The following is a 21,662-nucleotide window of genomic DNA, read 5'->3' on the forward strand; positions in this document are numbered from 1 at the left end:
AAACAGATCCCATGGCAGAAGAAAGCAATTGAAATGAAAGTTAAATTATATGAATATGTATATTTTGCAGAATGGAAAAAAGTAAAAATAATAAAATTATTTTTGAACAAAAATTTTAAAGAGCACAAATATAAAAAAATAGGGGGAATATGGGGGAAAAAAAAGAAAAAAATCTTAATCATGAATAAAGGGCTCGTTTCCACTGAGGTGGTCAAAACTGTTGGCAGAGATGGACTTTCGTTGTTTATATTTATTTTGGGGCTCTGTAACCCTTGGGTCAAGGACAGCGGTTTGCTAAGTTTTGATCTTGTGGATTAGCTCTCAGTAGCTCTCCCAGTGGAGGGTGGATTAACCCATAAATGCTGGCAAACTGCTTTCTTGGAACGGCAGTGGTGAGGCGTCCTAAACTGGAAGCTCCAGTGGCTGGTCTTTGGAACTCTGTCGGGGCCTGAGATTTGACCCTTGACCTCTACTGCTGGAGAGGTGCCTCTCGCTTGGCAGGACCTCTGGATTTCAGGGGCCTCTGGTAAAACGCATTTTTAGGGCACAGGAAGAACTAAACGTCCCCGGGTTTCACATTCACACTACGACTATGAATGGGGGTGTCAGCCCTTGGGTGCAGACGCTCCGTGTGGCCTTCACGGCGTCTCCCCATAGCTCTCATGGGGCACCAGCAGCTCGGGAGCTTTCTCCTTGGAATCCAGAGCCCGTATGCTCCAGGCACAGTGTTCTTGGGGCCTATTTCAACCACTCTGGTGCAGGCACTCTGGGGATCAGGTCAGGTGACTGCTGGGTTCGCTGGCTGCCTCCTTTAGGAGTCCTCTCTCTCCTCTGGCCGCCGTGCACGGTGCTTATAAGTGGTTCCTGCGCCCACGACTCCAATTCCCGCTCCACTACCTGTCCATGGTGAGCACTTGGGTCAATTTTTACTCAACCACTTCCTCTACCAACTTCTCTTTTTTTTTTTTTTAATTTTTTATTGTTGGCTGTTCAAAACATTACATAGTTCTTGATATATCATATTTCACACTTTGATTCAAGTGGGTTATGAGCTCCCATTTTTACCCCATATACAGATTGCAGAATTACATCAGTTACACATCCATTGATTTACATATTGCCATACTAGTGTCTGTTGTGTTCTGCTGCCTTTCCTATCCTCTACTATCCCCCCTCCCCTCCCCTCCCCTCCCCTCTTCTCTCTCTGCCCCCTCTACTGACATTCATTTGTCCCCCTTGTATTATTTTTCCCTTTCCCCTCACTTCCTCTTGTATGTACTTTTGTATAACTCTGAGGGACCTTCCATTTCCATGCAATTTCCCTTCTCTCTCCCTTTCCCTCCCACCTCTCATCCCTGTTTAATGTTAATCTTCTTCTCGTGCTCTTCGATCCTACTCTGTTCTTAGTTACTCTCCTTATATCAAAGAAGACATTTGGCATTTGTTTTTTTAGGGATTGGCTAGCTTCACTTAGCATAATCTGCTCTAGTGCCATCCATTTCCCTGTAAATTCTATGATTTTGTCATTTTTTAATGCAGAGTAATACTCCATTGTGTATAAATGCCACATTTTTTTTATCCATTCATCTATTGAAGGGCATCTAGGTTGGTTCCACAGTCTTGCTATTGTGAATTGTGCTGCTATGAACATCGATGTAGCAGTGTCCCTGTAGCATGCTCTTTTTAGGTCTTTAGGGAATAGACCGAGAAGGGGAATAGCTGGGTCAAATGGTGGCTCCATTCCCAGCTTTCCAAGAAATCTCCATACTGCTTTCCAAATTGGCTGCACCAATTTGCAGTCCCACCAGCAGTGTACAAGTGTACCCTTTTCCCCGCATCCTCGCCAGCACTTGTTGTTGTTTGACTTCATAATGGCTGCCAATCTAACTGGAGTGAGATGGTATCTTAGGGTGGTTTTGATTTGCATTTCTCTGACTGCTAGAGATGGTGAGCATTTTTTCATGTACTTGTTGATTGATTGTATGTCCTCCTCTGAGAAGTGTCTGTTCAGGTCCTTGGCCCATTTGTTGATTGGGTTGTACCAACTTCTCACAGCTTCCCCAAGCCCATCTCCTCCCATCTGCTGCCCTCTGTCTCTGCCTGAGCTCCCCCCTCCCTTCAGCAGAGGCGACTGTCACCACTGTCAGTCAAGCTGGTGCGTCTCTGATGGATTATTTCTTTATTATGTTCTCAGTTTCTGCCTCTCTCTATCTCTGTGGTTTCTTTTCAGCCAGTGTTAAATAGTCACCCACCTCAATGAGTCTCCACTTTTGAGGCCGGTGCTAACCCCTCAAATGGGCCACCTTTTCTCCCTGAGTTTTACTTTTAAGTCTTTTGAGAAAAAAAAAAAATCCTTAAAGCTGTTCTCAAGAGGAAATAAAGCATGAAATCTGTTGCTTTCTAAAAGTAGGGAAACAACACTTTACAGGTGCAGAGGCCTCCTTCCCTGTTTGCAGAGTGTCTGGTTGAGCACATGCCCAGCTTTTCTCATCTCTTCAAGCTTTGAAGCCTCTATCAGAAAATCCTGTTTGTGGCTTGCACTGCAGATCATGAAAGCACTTTTCCTCCTGAAGCTGTGGGTTTCTGGCATTTCATCTCAGACTAAGCACTGAAAAGCAAAGCAAAGCTAGCTGCCTTCATGAAATATATGAATCAAAAGTGTCACGGGGAAAATGCTTCCGATCAACTCCAGGGCTGCAGATGCCCGCGAGCTTCCTGTTTCCCAATCCAAAAGAAAGAACATGAGGGTTTGGGATATTTTATTACTCACACACTCTTTGGTGACAGTAGGCCGGGATACAATGGAGAGCTGCCCCATATCTCTAAGCAGGAGGAATATATATAGGTTAGGCTGCAGGCCCATTGCACAGCTGGAGTTCTTCAGATGGTTTTTGTTTTAAATTTTATTCGTTCTTTTTAGTTACACATGACAGTAGAATGCATTTTGACATATTATACATAGTGGAGTATAACTTCCCATTCTTGTGGTTGTACATGATGCGGAGTGACACTGGCTGTGTATTCATGTATGAACATAGGGGATGACCCACGCATTTGACTGTCTTTCCTATTCCCACCCCCCCTTTCCTTTCATTGCCCTTTGTCTAATCCAGTGAACTTCTGTTCTTCCTTCCCCCAACTGCTTGTTGTGAGTTAGCATCCGCATATGAGAGAACATTTGGCCTTTGTTTTTTGGGGATTGGCTTTTTTCACTCAGCATGATAGTCTCGAGTTCCATCCATTTACTGGCAAATGCGGTAATTTCATTCTTCGGTATGGCTGAGTAGTATTCCATTGTGTATATATACCACATTTTCTTTATCCACTCATCTGTTGAAGGGCAACTAGATTGTTATTGTGAATTGAGCTGCTATAAACATTGATGTGGACATGTCAACAGAGTATGCTGATTTTTAAGTCTTTTGGGTATATCCAGAGGAGTGGGATAACTGGGTCAAATGGTGGTTCCATTCCAAGTTTTCTGAGGAATTTTCATACTGCATTCCAGAGTGGTTGAAGCCATTTGCAGTCCCACCAGAAATGAATGAGTGTACCTTATCCCCCACATCCTTCCCAACATTTATTGTTACTTGTGTTCTTGATAATTATTATTCTGAATGGAGTGAGATGGAATCTCAGTGTAGTTTTAACTTGCATTTCTCCAGTTGCTAGAGATGTTGAACATTTTTTCATGTATTTGTTGACCATTGTATTTCTTCTTCTGTGAAGTGCCTGTTCAGTTACTTTGCCCGTATCTTGATTGGGTTATTTGGTTTTTTGGCATTAAGCTTTTTTAAGTTCTTTATATGTTCTGGAGATGAATGCTTTATCTGAGGTGAAGATAGCAAGATTTTTCTTCCATTCTGTAGGCTCTTTCTTCACATTATTGATTATTTCCTTTGCTGTGAAGAAGCTTTTTAGGTTAATACTATCCCATTTGTTGATTCTTGATTTTACTTGTGCTTTAGGAGTGACGTTGAGGAATTTGGTTTCTATGCCAAGGTTTGGGCCTACATTTTTTCCTAGTAGGCACAGGGTCTCTGGTCTAATGCCTAGGTCCTTGATCCACTTTGAGTTGAGTTTTATGCAGGGTGAGAGAGAAGGGTTTAATTTCATTTTGCTACATATGGATTTCCCAGAACCATTTGTTGAAGAGGCTGTCACTTCTCCAAGGTATGTTTATGGCGCCTTTGTCTAGTATGAGATAATTGTATTTGTGTGGGTTTGTCTCTGTGTCTTCTATTCTGTACCATTGGTCTTCATATCTGTTTTGGTGCCAATACCATGCCGTTTTGTTATTATAGCTCTGTAGTATAATTTAAGGTCTGGTATTGTGCTGGCTGCTGCTTCACTTTTCTCACTTAGGATTGCTTTGTCTATTCTGGGCCTCTTATTTTTCCAAATGAATTTCATCACTGCCTTTTCAATTTCTATGAAGAATGTCATTGGACTTTTAATAGGAATTGCATTAAATCTGTATAGTGCTTTTGGTAGTATGGCAATTTTGACAATATTAATTCTGCCTATACCAGAACATGGGAGATCTTTCCATCTTCTAAGGTTTTCTTCCGTTTCTTTCTTTATTGACTTCTGTAGTTCTTGTTGTAGAGGTCTTCCACCTCTTTTGTTAGATTGATTCCCAAGTATTTTATTTTTTTCAAGGGTTTTATGAATGGGATAGTTTTCCTAATTTCTCTTTTAGTTGATTTATCACTAATGTATAGGAACATAATTGATTTATGGGTGTTATTTTTATATCCAGCTATTTTTCTGAATTCATCTATGAGTTCTAGAAGTTTCCTGGTGGAGTTTTTTGGGTCTTCTAAATAGACAATCATTTCATGGGCAAAAAGGGATAGTTTGAATTCTTCTTTTCCTGTTCTTATACCTTTAATTTCTTTCTGGTGTCTAATTGCTCTGGCTAGAGTTTCAAGGACTAGAATACAGGTGGTGAAGAAGGGCTTCTCTATCTTGTTCCAGTTTTTAGAGGGAATGCTTTCCATTTTCCTCCATTTAGAATGATATTGACCTTGGGTTTAGCATATATAACTTCTACAATGTTGAGGTATATTCCTATCCATCCCTAGGTTTTGCTGGTGTTTTGAACATGAATGATGCTGTATTTTGTCAAATGCTTTTTCTGTATCTATTGAGATAATCATGTGATTCTTGTCTTTAAGTCTGTTGATGTGATAAATTACTTTTATTGATTTTTGGATATTGAACCAACTTTGCATCCCTGGGATGAACCCCACTTGATTGTGGTGCACTATGTCTTTAATATGTTTTTGAATGTGATTTGCCAGTATTTTGTTAGGAATTTTTGCATCTATATTCATGTGAGATATTGGTCTGAAGTTGTATTTCCTTGATGTGTCTTTGCCTGGTTTGGTGATACTAGCTTCACAGAATGAGTTTGTGTTCCTGCCTTTTCTGTTTCATGGAATGATTTGAGGAGGATTGGTGTCAGTTCTTTTTTGAAGGTCTGGAAGAACTCAGCTGAGAATCTGTCTGGTCCTGGGCTTTTTCCTTTGTTACAGGGCTTTTGGTGCCATCTTTAATTTCTTTGCTTGAAATTGATCTGTTTGAATTTTCTAGGGCTCTCCTGATTCAATTTGGGTAGGTCATATGTTTCTACTGGAAATTTGTTGATGTCTTCAAGATTTTCTATTTTATTAACGTATAAATTTTAAACAGTTTCTGATTATCATCTGTATTTTAGTAGTGTCCATCATGATATTTTCTTTTTCATCATGAATTTTAGTAATTTGAGTTATTTCTCTCTTTCTCTTCATTAGCTTGGCTAAGGGTTTATCAATTTTATTTATTGTTTTCAAAGAAACCAACTTTTTGTCGATTTGGGGGTTTGTTTGTTTTTTGTTTCAGTTTCATTTATTTCAGCTTTTATTTTGATTATTTCTTGTCTTCTACTACTTTTAGTGTTGGTTTGCTTTTCTTTTTCTAGGGCTTTGAAATATAATGTTAGGTTATTTATTTGGTGACTTTCTATCCTTTTAATGAATGAGCTCAATGCAAAGAACTTTCCTCTTAGTACTGTCACAGAGATTTTGATATTTTGTATTGTTATTCTCATTTACCTCTAAGCATTTTTTTTATTTCACCCTGGTTTCTTCCATTATCCATTGGCCATTCATTCATATTATGTAGTCTCCAGGTATTAAAGTAGCTTCTACTTTTAATTTAATCATTGATTTCTAATTTCATTCCATTATGATCTGATAGAATACAAGGTATTATCTCTACTTTTAGTATTTCTAAGAGTTGCTTTGGGGCCTAAGACATTACATATTTTAGAGAAGTCTCCATGTGCTGCTGAAAAGAAAGTATACTCAGTCTTTGTTAGATGAAATATTCTATATGTCTGTTAAGTCTAAATTATTAATTGTACTTTTTAGTTCTATAGCTTCTTTATTTAGTTTTTGTTTGGAGGATCTATCCAGTGGAGACAGAAATGTGTTAAAGTCACCCATTATTATTGTGTTGTGATCTATTTGATTCTTGAAATTGAGAAGGGTTTGTTTGATGTACATAGATGCTCCATTGTTTGGGGCATTAATATTTTACAATTCTTATGTCTTGTTGATGTGTAACTCCCTTTGCTAGTTTTCACTTTTATTTTTCATTTCTTCTCCATAAAATATTTTATTGAATATGTTCGGTAGTGCAGGTTTTCTAGTTGTGAATTCTTTTAACTTTTGTTTATCATTGAAGGTTTTTATTTCATCATCGATTCTGAACCCTTATTTTGCTGGGTATAGGATTCTTTGTTCACATCTATTTTCTTTCAGAGCGTTGTATATGTTATTTCAGAACCTCCTAGCTTTCAGGGTCTGAGTTGAGAAATTAGCTGAGATCTGATTACATATAGATTTTCCCTTGTATGTAATCTGATATTTTTGTCTCATGGCCTTTAAAATTCCATTCTTATTCTGTATGTTAGGCATTTTCATTATAATGTGCCTTGGTGCGGGTCTGTTGTAATTTTGTATATTTGTGGTCCTGTAAGCCTCAGTATCTGTTTTTCTATTTCATTCTTTAGGTTTTGGAAATTTTCTGTTATGATTTCATTGAAAAGACTGTCCATTCTTTGGTTTGTATCTCCAAGCCTTCATCTATCCCAACAAATCTTAAATTTGGTCTTTCTAGGTAATCCCATATTTCTTGGGAGTTCTGTTCATAGTCTTAACATTTTTTTATCCATGGTCATCTTTATTTTCATTATTATAGCTGGGTATGGTGGAGCACACCGCTAATTCCAGTGGCTCAGGAGGCTGAGGCAGGAGGATCACAAGTTCAAAGCCAGCCTCAGCAAAAGTGAGGGGCTAAGCAACTCAGTGGGACCCTGTCTCTAAATAAAATACAAAATAGGGCTGGGGATATGACTCAGTGTTTGAGAGCCCCCGAGTTCAGTCCCCGGTAAAAAGATTATATTTGTCTTCATTGCCTAAAACTCTGTATTCCACATGGTCTAGTCTGTTGGTGATGCTTTCCATTGGATTTCTAATTTGGTTTATTGAGTCTTTCATCTTGAGGATTTCGGTTTGATTTTCTTTTCAGAATCTCTATCTCTTTATTGAAGTGTATTTTCTGCATTTTCTCTCTGATTTCACTCCTTACATAGTCCTCTACTCACAGATTAGTTTAACTATGTACATTTTAAACTCCTTTTAAAAGGACATTTCTTTCTCTGTGGTGTCAATGGATTCTGTTATTGAAGTATCTTGGTTTGTTTGGGGCGATTTGTTCCCTTGCTTTTTCATGTTGTTTGTGTGTCTACCCCATATAACAGTATGGATATGAGGCAGTAGAGTTTCCACCCTGTAGACATATAATGTCCCTGAAGGTTTCCAGTTCCTCACCATTTAGGGAGAGACAAATAATAACAATAACCAATGCAGACAATATACAGCATTAAACCAAATAGTTCCTGTTATGACATCTACAATACCATCACAATAAATAGAAATGATATGATCAGTTATTGCCTACAATAAAAATAGTAATTGCAAAAGTGTTTGCAATTTCAAAAGGTGGACAGAGAAAGAACAGAAATGATGTTGAATGTGATGATTGTGAGGGAGGAGGAGAGAAGAAAAAGTAAAAAATTAAAGGAAGAATGAAACAAAGAGCAAAAGAGATTGACTGTTAGCAGAAGAAAAGAAAAACAGATAAGTGGGAGAAAAAATATGTAAATATATATGAAGTAAAATTTTAAAAATAAAAATAAAAGTATTCAAAACAAAACTGAAATATAATAATCAAACATCCTAGTCTCAAAAAACTGATACATGAAAAAGTACTGGTTTCCAAAATGCTAGAAATAAGAAAAAAAAATACAAATAAGTATAAATGTTCATGAACCTTTAAGGTCACAATTAAACAGAAAAGAAAAACAGGGAAAAAGCAATCTCGATGAAAACTTAAAGCATTGTTTATGTAGGAGCTCAGAAGTTTCTCAACTTCCCTTCTCAGCAGCATTAGGTGGGGTTTCCTGGAGTGTGGTGCTTGCTCCACCCTCAGGTGTGAGAGAGGCAATCCCGTAGGTGGAACTCCTGGATGGGGGGTGGTCAGGCTTTGATGGGCTCCAGGCTCTTTGCTGAATGCCTGTTGGTCTGGAGATTTTAAATCAGTGCACCTCCTGAGCCCAGAAATTGCAGGCCCATGCTGGATCTCCCCTGGTTCCACTCATATAATGGAGGATCCAATCCTTAGTCTACTCTCTCATCTGTGGACCCCACATTTTCTGGTCTTGGGTTTAGTATCCAAACTCAATCTCTCCCATCCCTGAACTTTTAAGTTCCCAGCCAGGTGGTCTCTCCCAGCTGGCTGACAAACAGCCAGATTGGAGGGGGTGGGGTAGAGCCAGGTGGGTTTCCACAACCAGTTTTCCCCTTTGTGAACCTTTCTCCCTGTGTAACTTTCTCCTGGTCACTTAGGCACAGTCTCTGTCATGCAGTGTGGGTTTGTCAGGCCTGTATTTCAGGCCAGACTCAGGTGTGCCAGGAATCGACTCCCTCAGTGCTGGTGCCTGCACCACAACTGCAAAATGGTTTCTTCCTCTGTGCCCCGCACACTGCCAGGAGAGATTCACCTTCTTTCCCATACAAGAATATTGAACAGTCCATATTTCAGTTTAGTTGGGTAGTGTCATTGAGCTCTAAACTCCCGTTACCCAGACGTGCCGGGGGCCTCCTAAAAATAAGGGTTCCTTTAATTCCCTTATCCCTTCACTTTGCTCATGTAGGGACCACTCTGGGTGTGGCAGCAGCTGTGGTGCTGGGGATTTCTTCCTTATTTTTTTTTTGGGGGGGGGGGGCAGGGGGATCCAACCTCCTGAGTCCCTTATCTGCTTTGAGAGCCCAGTATGAAATTCAGTAAAGTCCCTCCTCTCCTTTTTTTTTTTCTTTTTTTTCATCCACCCACCTTGCTGAGACACTGCCTGTTTGCTTTCTTGGTTTCACACCACTGAGCAGCCAGGAAAGTGACCTGCTCTTTTCCACCATCTTGGAAAAAACCCTCTTCAAATGTTCTAGTGAGTACATTTTTTTTTTTTTTTTAACTTTAAAACCAATGGCACTCTGTTTTGATCCTCACCTAAAGCTTGGAGATAAGGGAAGTAGCCAGCTTCCTCTGTTTTCTTCCTTCTTAAAGTCTTCAGAGAATTTTTTAATCACAATGCAAGCTTTCCTAGGCACCCATTAGCATTTATCCCAACAGTTTCCCCAAGCAGAATTTGGGTTTTTTTGGGGGGTGGGGTGCGTATTGGAGATTGAACCCAAGGGCACTTTACTATCAAGGTAAATCCTCAGCACTTCTTTTTTTTTTTTTTTTTTTTTTTTGAGGCAAGGTCTTGATACATTGCCAAAGGTCTTGGTAAATTGTTGAAGCTGGCCTCAAGCTTGCAATCCTCTTGCCTCAGCTTCCTGAGTTGCTGGGGTCATAGGTGTGTGCCACCCTGCCCAGCTCAGAATTTTCTTCTTGTCCTGCCTAGGCCATTACTTAGCTTTCTTTTGACATTTGGAAGTTTTTTGGTTTTTGTTTTTAAATACAGAAGAGTTATATTTGGAAGTCTTTAGTGAACAGAAAAAGTCTGTATGATTATTGAGTTGATTTCAATTTTTGAAAAACATTTATTATAGTAATCCATAAATAACTATTTTAATCATCTCAAAGTATTTGGAATGCTTATCACTAAAACAATAAAGCTTTCAGCCAGGAAAAAAAAAAAATGGCATCTTTGCTCCTTCCAAGTTTTGACAACTATTGGTAGATCTGCTACAAATATCTATGTGCAGGTGTTTTGTGTGTAAATAGATTTTCAATACATTTCAATAAATGCCAACCAATTGCTGGATTGTGTGGAAAGAGAATGTGTAGTTTTGTGCAAAAACATCAAACTTTTTCAAAGTAGCTGCACCAGTTTGCATCCTGTCATAGTTTGGCCATTGGATGTCCCCCAAGAACCCATATGTTGAAGAATTATATGATAACTGATAATATGTTAAAGGCTTTGTCCTCATGAAGTGGCACCCCCTTTCTCCACAGAAAAGCCCTCTTCACCATGGCTGATTTTAGGACTGTCAGCAAGAGTCCAATGTAGATAAACTTCCTATGTTCATGTCACCCTGTTTACTTGGCCATTGTCTGAGAAGATACCAGCACTCCAGGTGCTGGACACCCCCTTACTAGTTTTCCACAAACGTATCCAGTATAGTACTTTGAAGAAATGTGCAAACAAGGCCTCTGGCCTTGAGCTGGGCTTCACAGAGATGTCTACATTTTTAAGATAAGTTACAATTGGGCTCCATGGTAACAGCTGGCAGGGGAAGGAAAGAAAGGGGAGAAGAAGCTCTCCCCTTCTCAGGTGCTGTCTTTGAAGAGTTAACTTGCCCAGAAGAGTGAAAGGAAAAGCTGCTTTTATGTGAACTTCTGCAGACTGTAAACCTCTGAGCCCCTCCCCTTACATGCTGGGTAGAAAACTCTGAAACTTCCTGAACTCGGGGTTCAGGCTGTGCCCTCTGAACCTGGCTGCAGCCAAATAAAACTGTTTCCTGCTAACTTTGGTGCCTTGCCTCGTTTGTCCCTACAACATTTTTGGTGACCCAGATGGGACAGAGGAGGTAAGGAAGGCTATTCTGCCTCTCTTGTCTCCAGGGACTGGCTTCCCTGGGGTGATGGGGGACAGCGGTCCCCTTGGCACGCCCAGGCCACTCTTGGCTTGAAGGATGATCGACTCACCCAGTGCCCAGGCCACTCTTGGCCTGAAGGATGATCGACTCACCCAGTGCCCAGGCCACTCTTGGCCTGAAGGATGATCGACTCACCCAGTGCCCTGGGGCTGCCACCCCAGAGCACAACAGAACCCACAGGCAGCAGGAACCAGAATTAGGGTTTTGGAGCACCACCCATATGAACAGGTAGGACCCTGGTCCATTTGGTTTTGTAGCCCACCTGACTTCCCCTTCGAGGCCTAAGCAGGTGGAGAGAGGCTTGATCACCCTCTGTTGGGTCCCTAGTACCCTCCAAAGTGGTTGGAGCTGAAATGGACCTGGGGAGTTGCCCGAGAAGTCTCTGTTCAGGGTCAGCGAGCAGAGGGGACACCGTGACTCCCTTTTCTGTTTGGTTTGGAATTGTTGGAATTTGGGCGGTATAGAAATTCTGTCCTGGCCATGTCTGTGGGAAAGTGTGTGAATGAGACAGACAAAGGGAAGGGTTCCGACCCAACCCGAGGGCCGAAGCGAGTGCAGAGTCCTGATCCGCGGTTCCGTGGCACCTCATACAGTCTATGGCGGAATTTCCCCAACCAATGTCTAGGTGAAAGCTCCAGGTCGGGGGCTGATACCGACCCACAAGGCTAAGAGGGCCCTAAGTCCCCGCGAGGGGAGCAGCTGGAGATGGACCAAGCGAGTCTTGTCCTAAGTGTGTTTTGTTCTAAGTGTGCGACACTGATGCAGGGTGGAACACAGGAGGCACACTAAGGAAACTGAGCCTTCTGAAATGTGTGTTAGAAACCTTTAGGAAGGTTTTCCTGGTAACTGTGGGGTGAGACTCACTCCACAAAGGTTGCATACTCTGTGAATTAGGGTGGCCCACCCAAGATGTGGGCAGGCCACCAGAAGGATCATTAGATGAGAGAGTCATTGCTGAGGTCCTTTGATTGCTGTTGGAACCCCTGAACCATTTCTCTTATATTGATTGCTGGCAAGAGATAGTACAGAAACAGCCCCCTTGGTTGAGAGCCTGTCTAGATGGACAGTCCAAGCTGATGTTGGCCAGGAGCATAGTGGTCCCTAAGACCCAGCGGAAAGCAGCTAAACAGAAAACCTGACTAGGAAAGACAGGAAAGGAAACAGTTTTCCCCGTGAGTCAGAAGAGGACCCATGACCAACTTTGCCAAGACCACTGGAACAACAGACTGTCCCCTAGCCCCCCTTGTCCTCAGAGGAAACAAATGATGGCTCCCAATACTGGCTCTTCCTTCCTCTGTGATGTCTTCAGAGCCAAAGGCTTCCTAGGACCAAAGACTCTTTCACCTCCCAAGATGAAGGTGGGAGATTTGTCCCGAGACCAGAGCCACAACCTACAGATGAGAACTCTCCAGATGCCCCTGCAAGGGACTAAAGGACCTGCCCATGTTGACCAGAGGGAAATGCCTGAGGGAGACAAGGCAGTTTTGTGTGCCAGCCTTTCTCCACCATTGAGCTCATAAGCTGGAAAACCATACTCCCTCCTACACGGAGAAACCCTGGGCCATGACTGATCTGATGCAGCCCATTATCCAGACCTAGGATGGGGCCCCAACAAAGAAGAAGTTCTAAAATAAAGAGATGTCAAGAAGCCCTCAGAGAAAGTCTAAAAAGAAAAGAAAAAAAGAGAGAGAGAACAAAGCACACTGTCTGTATCCAAGAGTTAGAAGGAATCGGAGCCTGCCCTGAGCCCTAGCCCTAGCGGAGCACATCTGCAGACAAACAGAGCCCAGATAAGCCTCCCACTGCTCCAGCATCTCCTTCTCGCACCCTCAATAGCCCTGAACATTTCTGTTGGCCCCACATCTCCTAAGGCCCCTCTGCCCTATGAAACTGGCAGCAATGATCATAAGAGATGTGCCCAACTGACTCAGAGCTGAATGTCCAGGCCACTGCCGCTGCCACCCCTCTCCCTGCCCAGAGGTGCCCGGAGGGAAGAGGGGCACCATACAAACATGCAGCCTCAATGCAAGTTTGTCAGTGAAAAAATGCACAGGTGCAAGTGACAGGTGATCAATGCAACCTTTGTGGACAGGTTCAGAGAGCCATTTGCCAAAAATTACAATCCTAGAGGACTTTACTGAGAAGTGTGCCAGTGAGCTGATTAAGGTGGCCCCCACAGTTTTCATCAATCAAGATCCAGAGACTCAAAGACAGGCAGACCAGAAAGATAAAAAGGAGGATGGATCTCCTTAGAGCAGCCCTCACCACAAACCCAGAGGTCACTCAAAGGGGAGTCTCACTAGAACAAAGACAATGGTCCAAATGTTTATAAGAAAAAAAAAAAAAGTGTGGCCAGACAAAAGGGGAAGCCTCCAGTGGCTCCGGCAGACAAGCACCCACTGCCATGCTCAAATGCTAAGCCTTGAACAGAGAAGGAGTCAATGTTTTGGCCCCAGTCCCTCCTTTCAGTTTCTTCCCACTTGTTCGGAAGTTGATGATTGATGAATATGGCAGGGGTCCCATAGACACACAGAACTGCATCTGATGCACGGGACCCAGCGCCTCACGAGGGCTCAGCTGCTGCAAGCCTCCAAATGAACCAGGAATATGTTCATGTTAACAGCCACTAGTGGGCCATAGGGTGCTCACTCCAAAAGGACATGCCACCCTGGCTCCAAGCCACACGCTGTGAGCCACCAGCAGAAAGGGCCACAGAGTGGCATGGCATACTGGGTAGGCATACTGAACAAAAACACAATCGGAGTAGCTACTATAGACAATTAGAGCAGGCTCCCAACTGACAAGAGGAGAAAAGCCACACAGACAAGGAGAAACACCTAGGTGGGCACAATGTGACTGCCACGCCAGGACCTGCACGGGACCACACCACTGCCCTCCAACCTTGACAGACGGCCCATGGCAAGATTGACATAGGTGCCTTTTATACAAATGATGTCCCAGGTCATCAGTCTCTGCTAAGATTTACATTAGATTTAAGAGTTGGAGAATCCTAGCAGCCAAGATCCTGCACTGGGAGATAACGAAAAAATTCCTGCATCTTAAAGCACAAGAGGCTCTATGTACGCCTCCCTTCCCTAAATGACAGTTCCTCCCAGGGGCTTGAGTACACCATCCTTGGGACAGTACTGGACTCTGACTTAAAAGCCCATATCTATCAAGAAAAAGGTCAAATACTTCGGTTACCATCTGACTCAGCAACAGAACAGACAATAGCAACTGGGCCTCAAAAGAAACAGGAGATCTGCTCAATTCCAGTCCCTTCAACCTGCCTTCAGACTAGAGAATTCTTGGGGGCTACTGGGTTCAGCCATATATGGATCCCCAACTTTCAGTTATGACGAAAGCCCTCTATGAAGCCACAAAGGGGGTCAACTAAACAAAAAGGCCTTTGAGGACATTAAACAAGCACTCACCAGTACACCTGGATTAGGGCTCCCTGACCTCACAAAGCCTTTCTTTCTGTATGTCCATGATCTGTCTGGAGTGGCTGTGGGAGTTTTGACTCAGATACTGGGGACATGGTACCATCTAGTGGCTTATTTGTCCAAACAGCTGGACTCTATAGCCCAGGGCTGGCCACCTTGTTTATAGGCTCTTGCAGCCACAGCTCTTCTGATGTTAGAAGCTGATAAACTGGCCATGGGACAAGAACTGGTTGTCAGAGCTCCTCATTCAATTTTGACATTGTTAAAATATAAAGGACACTATTGGTTGACCAATGAAGGAATGGTCAAATATCAGGGCATGTTATGTAAAAACCCACGTGCTGAGGTCATCAGAACTCTAAACCCAGCAACTTTGCTGCCTATTGGACCTGGAAAACCTGATCAATAATGTGTTGAGGTCATGGGTGAAGTGTTCTCCAGCAGATCAGACCTAACAGACCAGCCTCTCGAGGACGCTGATTCAGAGTACTTCACAGATGGAAGCAGTTTTATAAAAGATGAGGTATGTTTTGCTGGATATACAATGGTCACTCTGGACTCTACTGTCGAGGCAGAACGTCTGCCTCAGGAAACTTCGGCACAAAAAGTAAAACTTATTGCTTTGACTTGAGCACCTCAGTTGACAGCAGGAGTCTGTGTGAATATTTTACATAGACTCAAAATATGCATTCGCTACCCTTCATGTTCATAGGGCCTTATGTAGGCTAATTAACTCAGGAGAAAAAAAGGAGGGGACATGATAGATGGACAAGAAATTCTTAAACTTTTGGATGCACTGTGGGCTCCCAGGAAGGTTGTGATTATATATTGCCAAGGTCATCGAAAAGGAAACACTGGGGTTTCTCAGGGCAACCGGAGAGCTACCAGAGAGGCCAGGTTAGCTGTCTGCAAGAAACGGGAAGAAAATCCAGTCCCAGGTTTAAATGTTGCCCTTCTGCCTGGCCGACTAGCTAACAGAATGGGAGCCAACATACTCCCAACATGAAAGTAAGTGATTTAAGACTGAAAAAGAAAATTTTCTCCCAGGTGGATGGTGGAAATTTTCTGATGGCTGGAACAGCCATCCAGGAGATTCTAGCCCCAGCCTTTATCAAACAGTTTTGCAGGAAAATATGTTGGACATACAGCACTTGAGGCAGTTCTGAGTCAACATTTCTATGTCCTCTGGCTCACAAGCAACACTTGGATGATCTGCAAACAATGTGAGGTTTGTGCTAACAACAACCCAAACTATAGGAGGAGCACCTTTGAAGACTTGGAAGTAAACTTCACTGAACTACCAAGCTCATGGGGCTATAAATAACTTTTGGTTTTTGTGTGTTCATACTCTGACTAGGTGAAAGCCTTTCCCACCCGCACTGAAAAGGCTAGGGAAATACTAGGATGCTTCTCTGTGAAATTATTCCCAGATTTGGTGTCCCAATAATTATTGGCTCAGACAATGGGCCAGCTTTTGGGCAGAAGTGTTACGATTACTGACCAAGAGTTTAAATATCAGATGAAAGTTACGTACTGCCTATAGGCTGCAGAGTTCTAGTAAAGTTCAAAGGATGAACAGAACTTTAAGGCTCAATTGGGAAAGCTGTGTCAGGAGACTCACTTACATTGTGATGAACTTCTCCCTATTACACTGTTGTGGGTTAGATCTACTCCCACTAGGAGGACTGGATTCTTTTCTTTTGAGATAATATATGGGAGGCCCCCCTCTTATTACGGGAGTACAGGGAGACTTAAGAGAGATAGGAAAATTAACCCTGAGTCGACAGCTTCAGGTCTTAGGGAAAATTTTACAGGTTCTCAACCAATGGGTTAGAGAAAGATTGTCAGTAAGTTTGACCCAGGTGCACACTCCTTCAAGCCTGGAAATTGAGTCTGAGTCAAAGAATGAAATATTCAACCCCTGAACTTGTTTGGAAGGGCCCTTTCACTGTTATTTTATCCACCTCAACTGCAGTAAAGTTTGCAGAGATAGGTCCCTGGATTCACTACACCAGACTCACGCCTGCAGCTGCCGACTGGGAGTGCTCTCCAGATGCTGCTATGCCCTTGAAGCTGACCATCCCGAAGAAAAAGGAGCACCGGAGAAGCTTGAGGATCAGAAGGACAACAGCCCTGCTCCAGTCACTCCGGAAGCTGACTGGTCTACGCATGGCCGAAGTTTAAGGAGACTACGGCCCTGTTTCAGCCACACAGGAGGGACTGGCTGATCAATACACAGTGAAGGATAAACCTCGCACCAGGACTAATGAACTCCTTCAACCTCTAAGATAGTTCTTATACTATAATGCATTTCCACCCCTTGCTTCTAGATATATATGTAATTCTCTGTTTTTGCTACTGGTTTGATAACAATAACTCCTACTGACTGGACTCTGAATAACAAAATTTCACTTATACTTTTTTATCTTGCTTATATAAGTTTTCTAGGATTTGTTTGGTGTTATTGGTTTGGCTTTGTTAACTTATGTTGTTTAACCTATGCTAACCAAAATGTTAGTCTATTATCTAGTTTGGTTTCCTTTGATAACCATAAGGGATTCTGCCCTACTCCTATTCCAACCATGGAGATCATGTGAACCATGTATCAAGACAATCCACTATATATAAGAGGTGGTAAAACATATATTTAGGACCTGTCCCACCAGAGAAAAGTTATAGATGGATGACTGTTTGGAAAGGAAAAAGAGGTCCATTGGAAAGAAACTTGATTTAGGAATCAAGTTACCAATCTTGGGGTGAAGGTAACTGGCCACCCCAGAGGATTATTGCCACTTATGCTCCAGATACCTGGGCACAAAATGGCAGTTGGAGTTATAGAACTCCTATTTACTTGTTAAACAGAATTATTCACTTACAAGCTGTACTAGAAATTATTATTAATCAGACTGCCACAGCCTTTGACCTCCTAGCCACACAACAGACCATATGCAAGTGGCTAACTATCAAAACCACTTGGCATTAGAATTACTTACTGGCTGAGGAAAGAATATATGTGGAGAGTTTAACAGCTCAGATTGTTGCATCCAAATGGATGACAATAGACAAATAGTTAAGAATATAGCCATCAACACAAGAAAACTAGCATGTGTTAGATCATACGTATAAGGGCATTAAAGTGTGGGTCCCAATCATGCTTTTGGGAGATGGTTTTCAACTCTTGGTAGATTTAAAAGCTTAACTGGTGTAATGGGTATTCTGCTGTTAACCTGTTCATTGCTCCCATGTTTGGCTCCACTGTGCATTAAAACTATTGTGTCCACTAAAGAAGCTGCTGTTGAAAGGATGACAACAACTAAGGTTTTGACATTCTATAAGGCTTTAAGCCAAGATAATGGTAATGATGCTCTTAAATTTAAAGGATTAAATTATGGGGAGCATCATTAAAGGGGGGAATTGAAGTGGCACCCCCTTTCTCCACAGAAAAGCCCTCTTCACCATGGCTGATTTTAGGACTGTCAGCAAGAGTCCATTGTAGATAAACTTCCTATGTTCATGTCACCCTGTTTACTTGGCCACTGGCCGAGAAGATACCAGCACTCCAGGTGCTGGACACTACCTTACTAGTTTTCACAAACGTATCCAGTATAGTACTTTGAAGAAATGTGCAAACAAGGCCTCTGGCCTTGAGCTGGGCTTCACAAAGATGTCTACATTTTTAAGATAAGTTACAATTGGGCTCCATGGTAACAGCTGGCAGGGGAAGGAAAGAAAGAAGAGAAGAAGCTCTCCCCTTCTCAGGTGTTGTCCTTGAAGAGTTAACTTGCCCAGAACAGTGAAAGAAAAAGCTGCTTTTATGTGAACTTCTGCAGACTATGAACTTCTGAGCCCCTCCCCTTACATGCTGGGTATAAAACTCTGAAACTTCCTGAACTCGGGGTTCAGGGGATTGATCGATGACAACAAAGGCCGTGCCCTCTGAACCTGGCTGCAGCCAATTAAAACTGTTTCCTGCTATCTTTGGTGCCTTGCCTCGTTTGTCCCTACAACACTCAGGGTGGTGTTATTGGGAGGTGGTGGAACTTTTAAGAGGTAGGGATCTGGAGATAGGTCTTTATGTCTTTATGCACATGTCCTTGAAGGGCATTGTGGGACTTCCTCACTTTCTTTGCTTCTTGATCATGAAGTGAATGGTTTGCTCTGCCATATGCTCCCAATCATGTTGGGAGCATATGGCAGAGCCAACCAACTATGTGCTGGAATCTCCCAAATTGTGAAACAAAATAAACTTTCCCTCTTTATACATTATCTCAGGTATCTGTTACAGTAATGGAAAGGTGACTAACACATGTTCCCATCAACAATGAGGGAAAGTTCTACTGGCTTTACATTCTTGCCAGAATTTGGGGTGGTCAATATTTTGGAATGTATATGTTAGTTGATTTTAGGTGTAAAGTTGTTTGTTTTAATAACATGATGTTGGGCATCTTTTTATATACTTTCTTCCCTGGTGAGGTGTCTGTTCAGCTCTTCATGTTTTAATTGGATGTTCATTTTCTTTTTGTTAAATTTTAAGAGTTCTCTGTATATTTTGGATACTAGTCTTGTATTAATTGTGTCATTTGAAAATAGTTTTTACCAGTCTATGCCTTCTTCACATTCTCTTGATCATGCATTTCACAGAAAAAAAATTTATTTTGATAATTTCAGCTTGTCAATTATTTCTGTCATAAGTTGTGCTTTTTGTGATGTATCTAAAAGTTATCACCCTGCCTAGTTATTTATATTTATATTTTATTATAAATATTATTATTTATATTTATATTATTTATATTTTCCCCTATGTTGTTTTCTAGGAGTTGTGTAGTTTAGTGTTTCATATTTAGGCTCACGATCCATTTTAAGTGGTGTGTGTGAGTGTAAAGAGCATAAGATCTGTGCCTAGATTTTGAGTTTTTGTTTGTTCTTTTGGGTGGTTTTTGTATGTGATGGTATAGTTTCTTCTGGCATTGATTGTTGATAAGGCTTGGTTTGCAGATTGAATTGCCTTTCTTCCTTGGTCAAAGGTCAGTTAACTATATTCACGTGGGCCTATTTCTAGAATCTCTATTCTATTCCATTGGTTCATTTTGCCTCTTTTTTCATCAATATTACCCTGTCTTGATTACTACAGATTTGCAATAAGTCTTGAAATTGGATCATATCAATCCTCTGACTTAATTCCTTTTTAGTATCATTTTGGCGGTTCTTTTTTTTTTTTTTTTAAGAGAGAGAGAGAGAATTTTTTAATATTTATTTCTTAGTTTTCAGCGAACACAACATCTTTGTTTGTATGGGGTGCTGAGGATCGAACCCGGGCCGCACACATGCCAGGCGAGCGCGCTACCGCTTGAGCCACATCCCCAGCCCAGTTTTGGTGGTTCTTGGTCTTTTGCTACTCCATATAAACTTCAAAATCAACTTGTTGATATTCACAACTAGTTTGGATTTTGCCTAGAATTACATTAATCTATAGATCAATTTGGGAACAGCTGACATCTTGATAATATTGAGTCTTCTTACACATGAACATGGACTATTGTGCATATATTTAGTTCTTTGAGGTATTTTTAATCAGAGTTTTTGCAGTTTTCCTCATGTAGATCTTATAAGTATCTTGTTAGATTATACTTAAGTATTTAATTTTGAGAGGTGCTATTGTAAATGATATTGTGTTTTTAATTTAATATCTCACTTGTTAATTACTGTTATATAGAATGGGGTTGACCTTTGTATGCAGTCATAATTTTGCATAACAATGTTTCAGTCAGTGATATATAAACTGCATATATGAAGATAAGTCCCATAAAATCATATCACCTAGTGACATCACAGCTATCTTAGTGTAAGTACACTTTGTGAAAGTCACCCAATGACAAAAATTACCTAGCACTGCATTTATCATAATGCATCCCCACGGTTAAGTGATACATGACTTTAACTTTATATCCTGCAACCTTACTATAATTGTTATTACTTCTACAGACAATTCTATCATCTGTCAGCACAATTTTATTTTTTCCTTCATAATCTGTGTACTTTTCAATTTCCTTTTCTTGTCTTATTGCATTTACTAGGACTTTCAGTGCCAGGTTGACTAGGAATGGTGTGAATGGGGCTGTTCTTGCATTGTTCTTGATTTCAGTGAGAAAGCATCTAGTTTCTTACCATATATTCTTATGTTAGCTGTAGGGTTTTGATTGATGTTTTTATCATGTTGTGCACATTCCCCTCTTAAGCATGCTCAGAGTTTTTTCTATGAATGGTTATTGGATCTCATAAGATGCTTTATTGCATATATGCATATGATCATGCATTTTTCTTTCTTAGCCTGTTGATAAGATGGGTTACATTGATTGATTTTTAATTTTTAATTTTTTTTATAAAGTTGGGGAATTGAACCCAGGGACTTGTGCATGCTAGGCAAGCACTCTACCACTGAACTACATCCCCAACCTCTCAAATATTGAACTAGCTTTGCATTCCTATAATAAATCCTAAATGGTCATGATGTGTAATTATTTTTATACATTGTTGGATTTGATTTTATTAAGGATTTTTTACATCTATTTTTACAAGATACATAGTTTTGTAATGGTCCTTTCTTATGATGTCTTCCTAGGTTTTGTTTGGTTTTAGGGTAAGTTTAGCCTTTCAGGATGAGTTAGGAAGTGTTTGCTTTGCTTCAGTCTTCCAAAACAGATTATACAGTATTGATGCAATTTCTTTCTTTGATTTCTGGTAGAATTTACTGCTGAAACCACCTGGGCCTGGAGCTTTCTATTTCAAATGTTATTAATTATTGATCCAATTTCTTTAATAGATATAGGCATATTTGGATTGTCCATTTCCTCTGTGTGAGTTTTGGCAGTGTGCTTTGAAGGAATTGGTTCTTTTTATCTAGGTTATCAAATTGTGGACACACAGTTATTCATAGTCGTGTTAGTCAACTTTTCATCACCGTGAACTCTGTACCAGATGTGAACAACTTAGAGGAGGAAAGATTTCT

General features: G+C 41.2%; 1 protein-coding gene across 1 annotated transcript in view; it reads left to right on the forward strand.

Moving 5' to 3' along the window:
- Window positions 1-11,093: 11,093 nt before the first annotated feature.
- The window catches only part of Chmp7 (charged multivesicular body protein 7), a 31,495-nt gene continuing 20,926 nt past the window's right edge, over window positions 11,094-21,662 (forward strand). Inside the window, exon 1 of the mRNA XM_027926829.3 lies at window positions 11,094-11,438. Coding sequence (XP_027782630.3) covers window positions 11,290-11,438 — 149 coding nt within the window. The 5' untranslated portion in view covers window positions 11,094-11,289. The remainder of the gene's footprint in view (window positions 11,439-21,662) is intronic.

Source organism: Marmota flaviventris, chromosome 3 (genome assembly GCF_047511675.1).
Source record: "Marmota flaviventris isolate mMarFla1 chromosome 3, mMarFla1.hap1, whole genome shotgun sequence".
In the NCBI taxonomy this organism is placed as follows: Eukaryota; Metazoa; Chordata; class Mammalia; order Rodentia; family Sciuridae; genus Marmota; species Marmota flaviventris.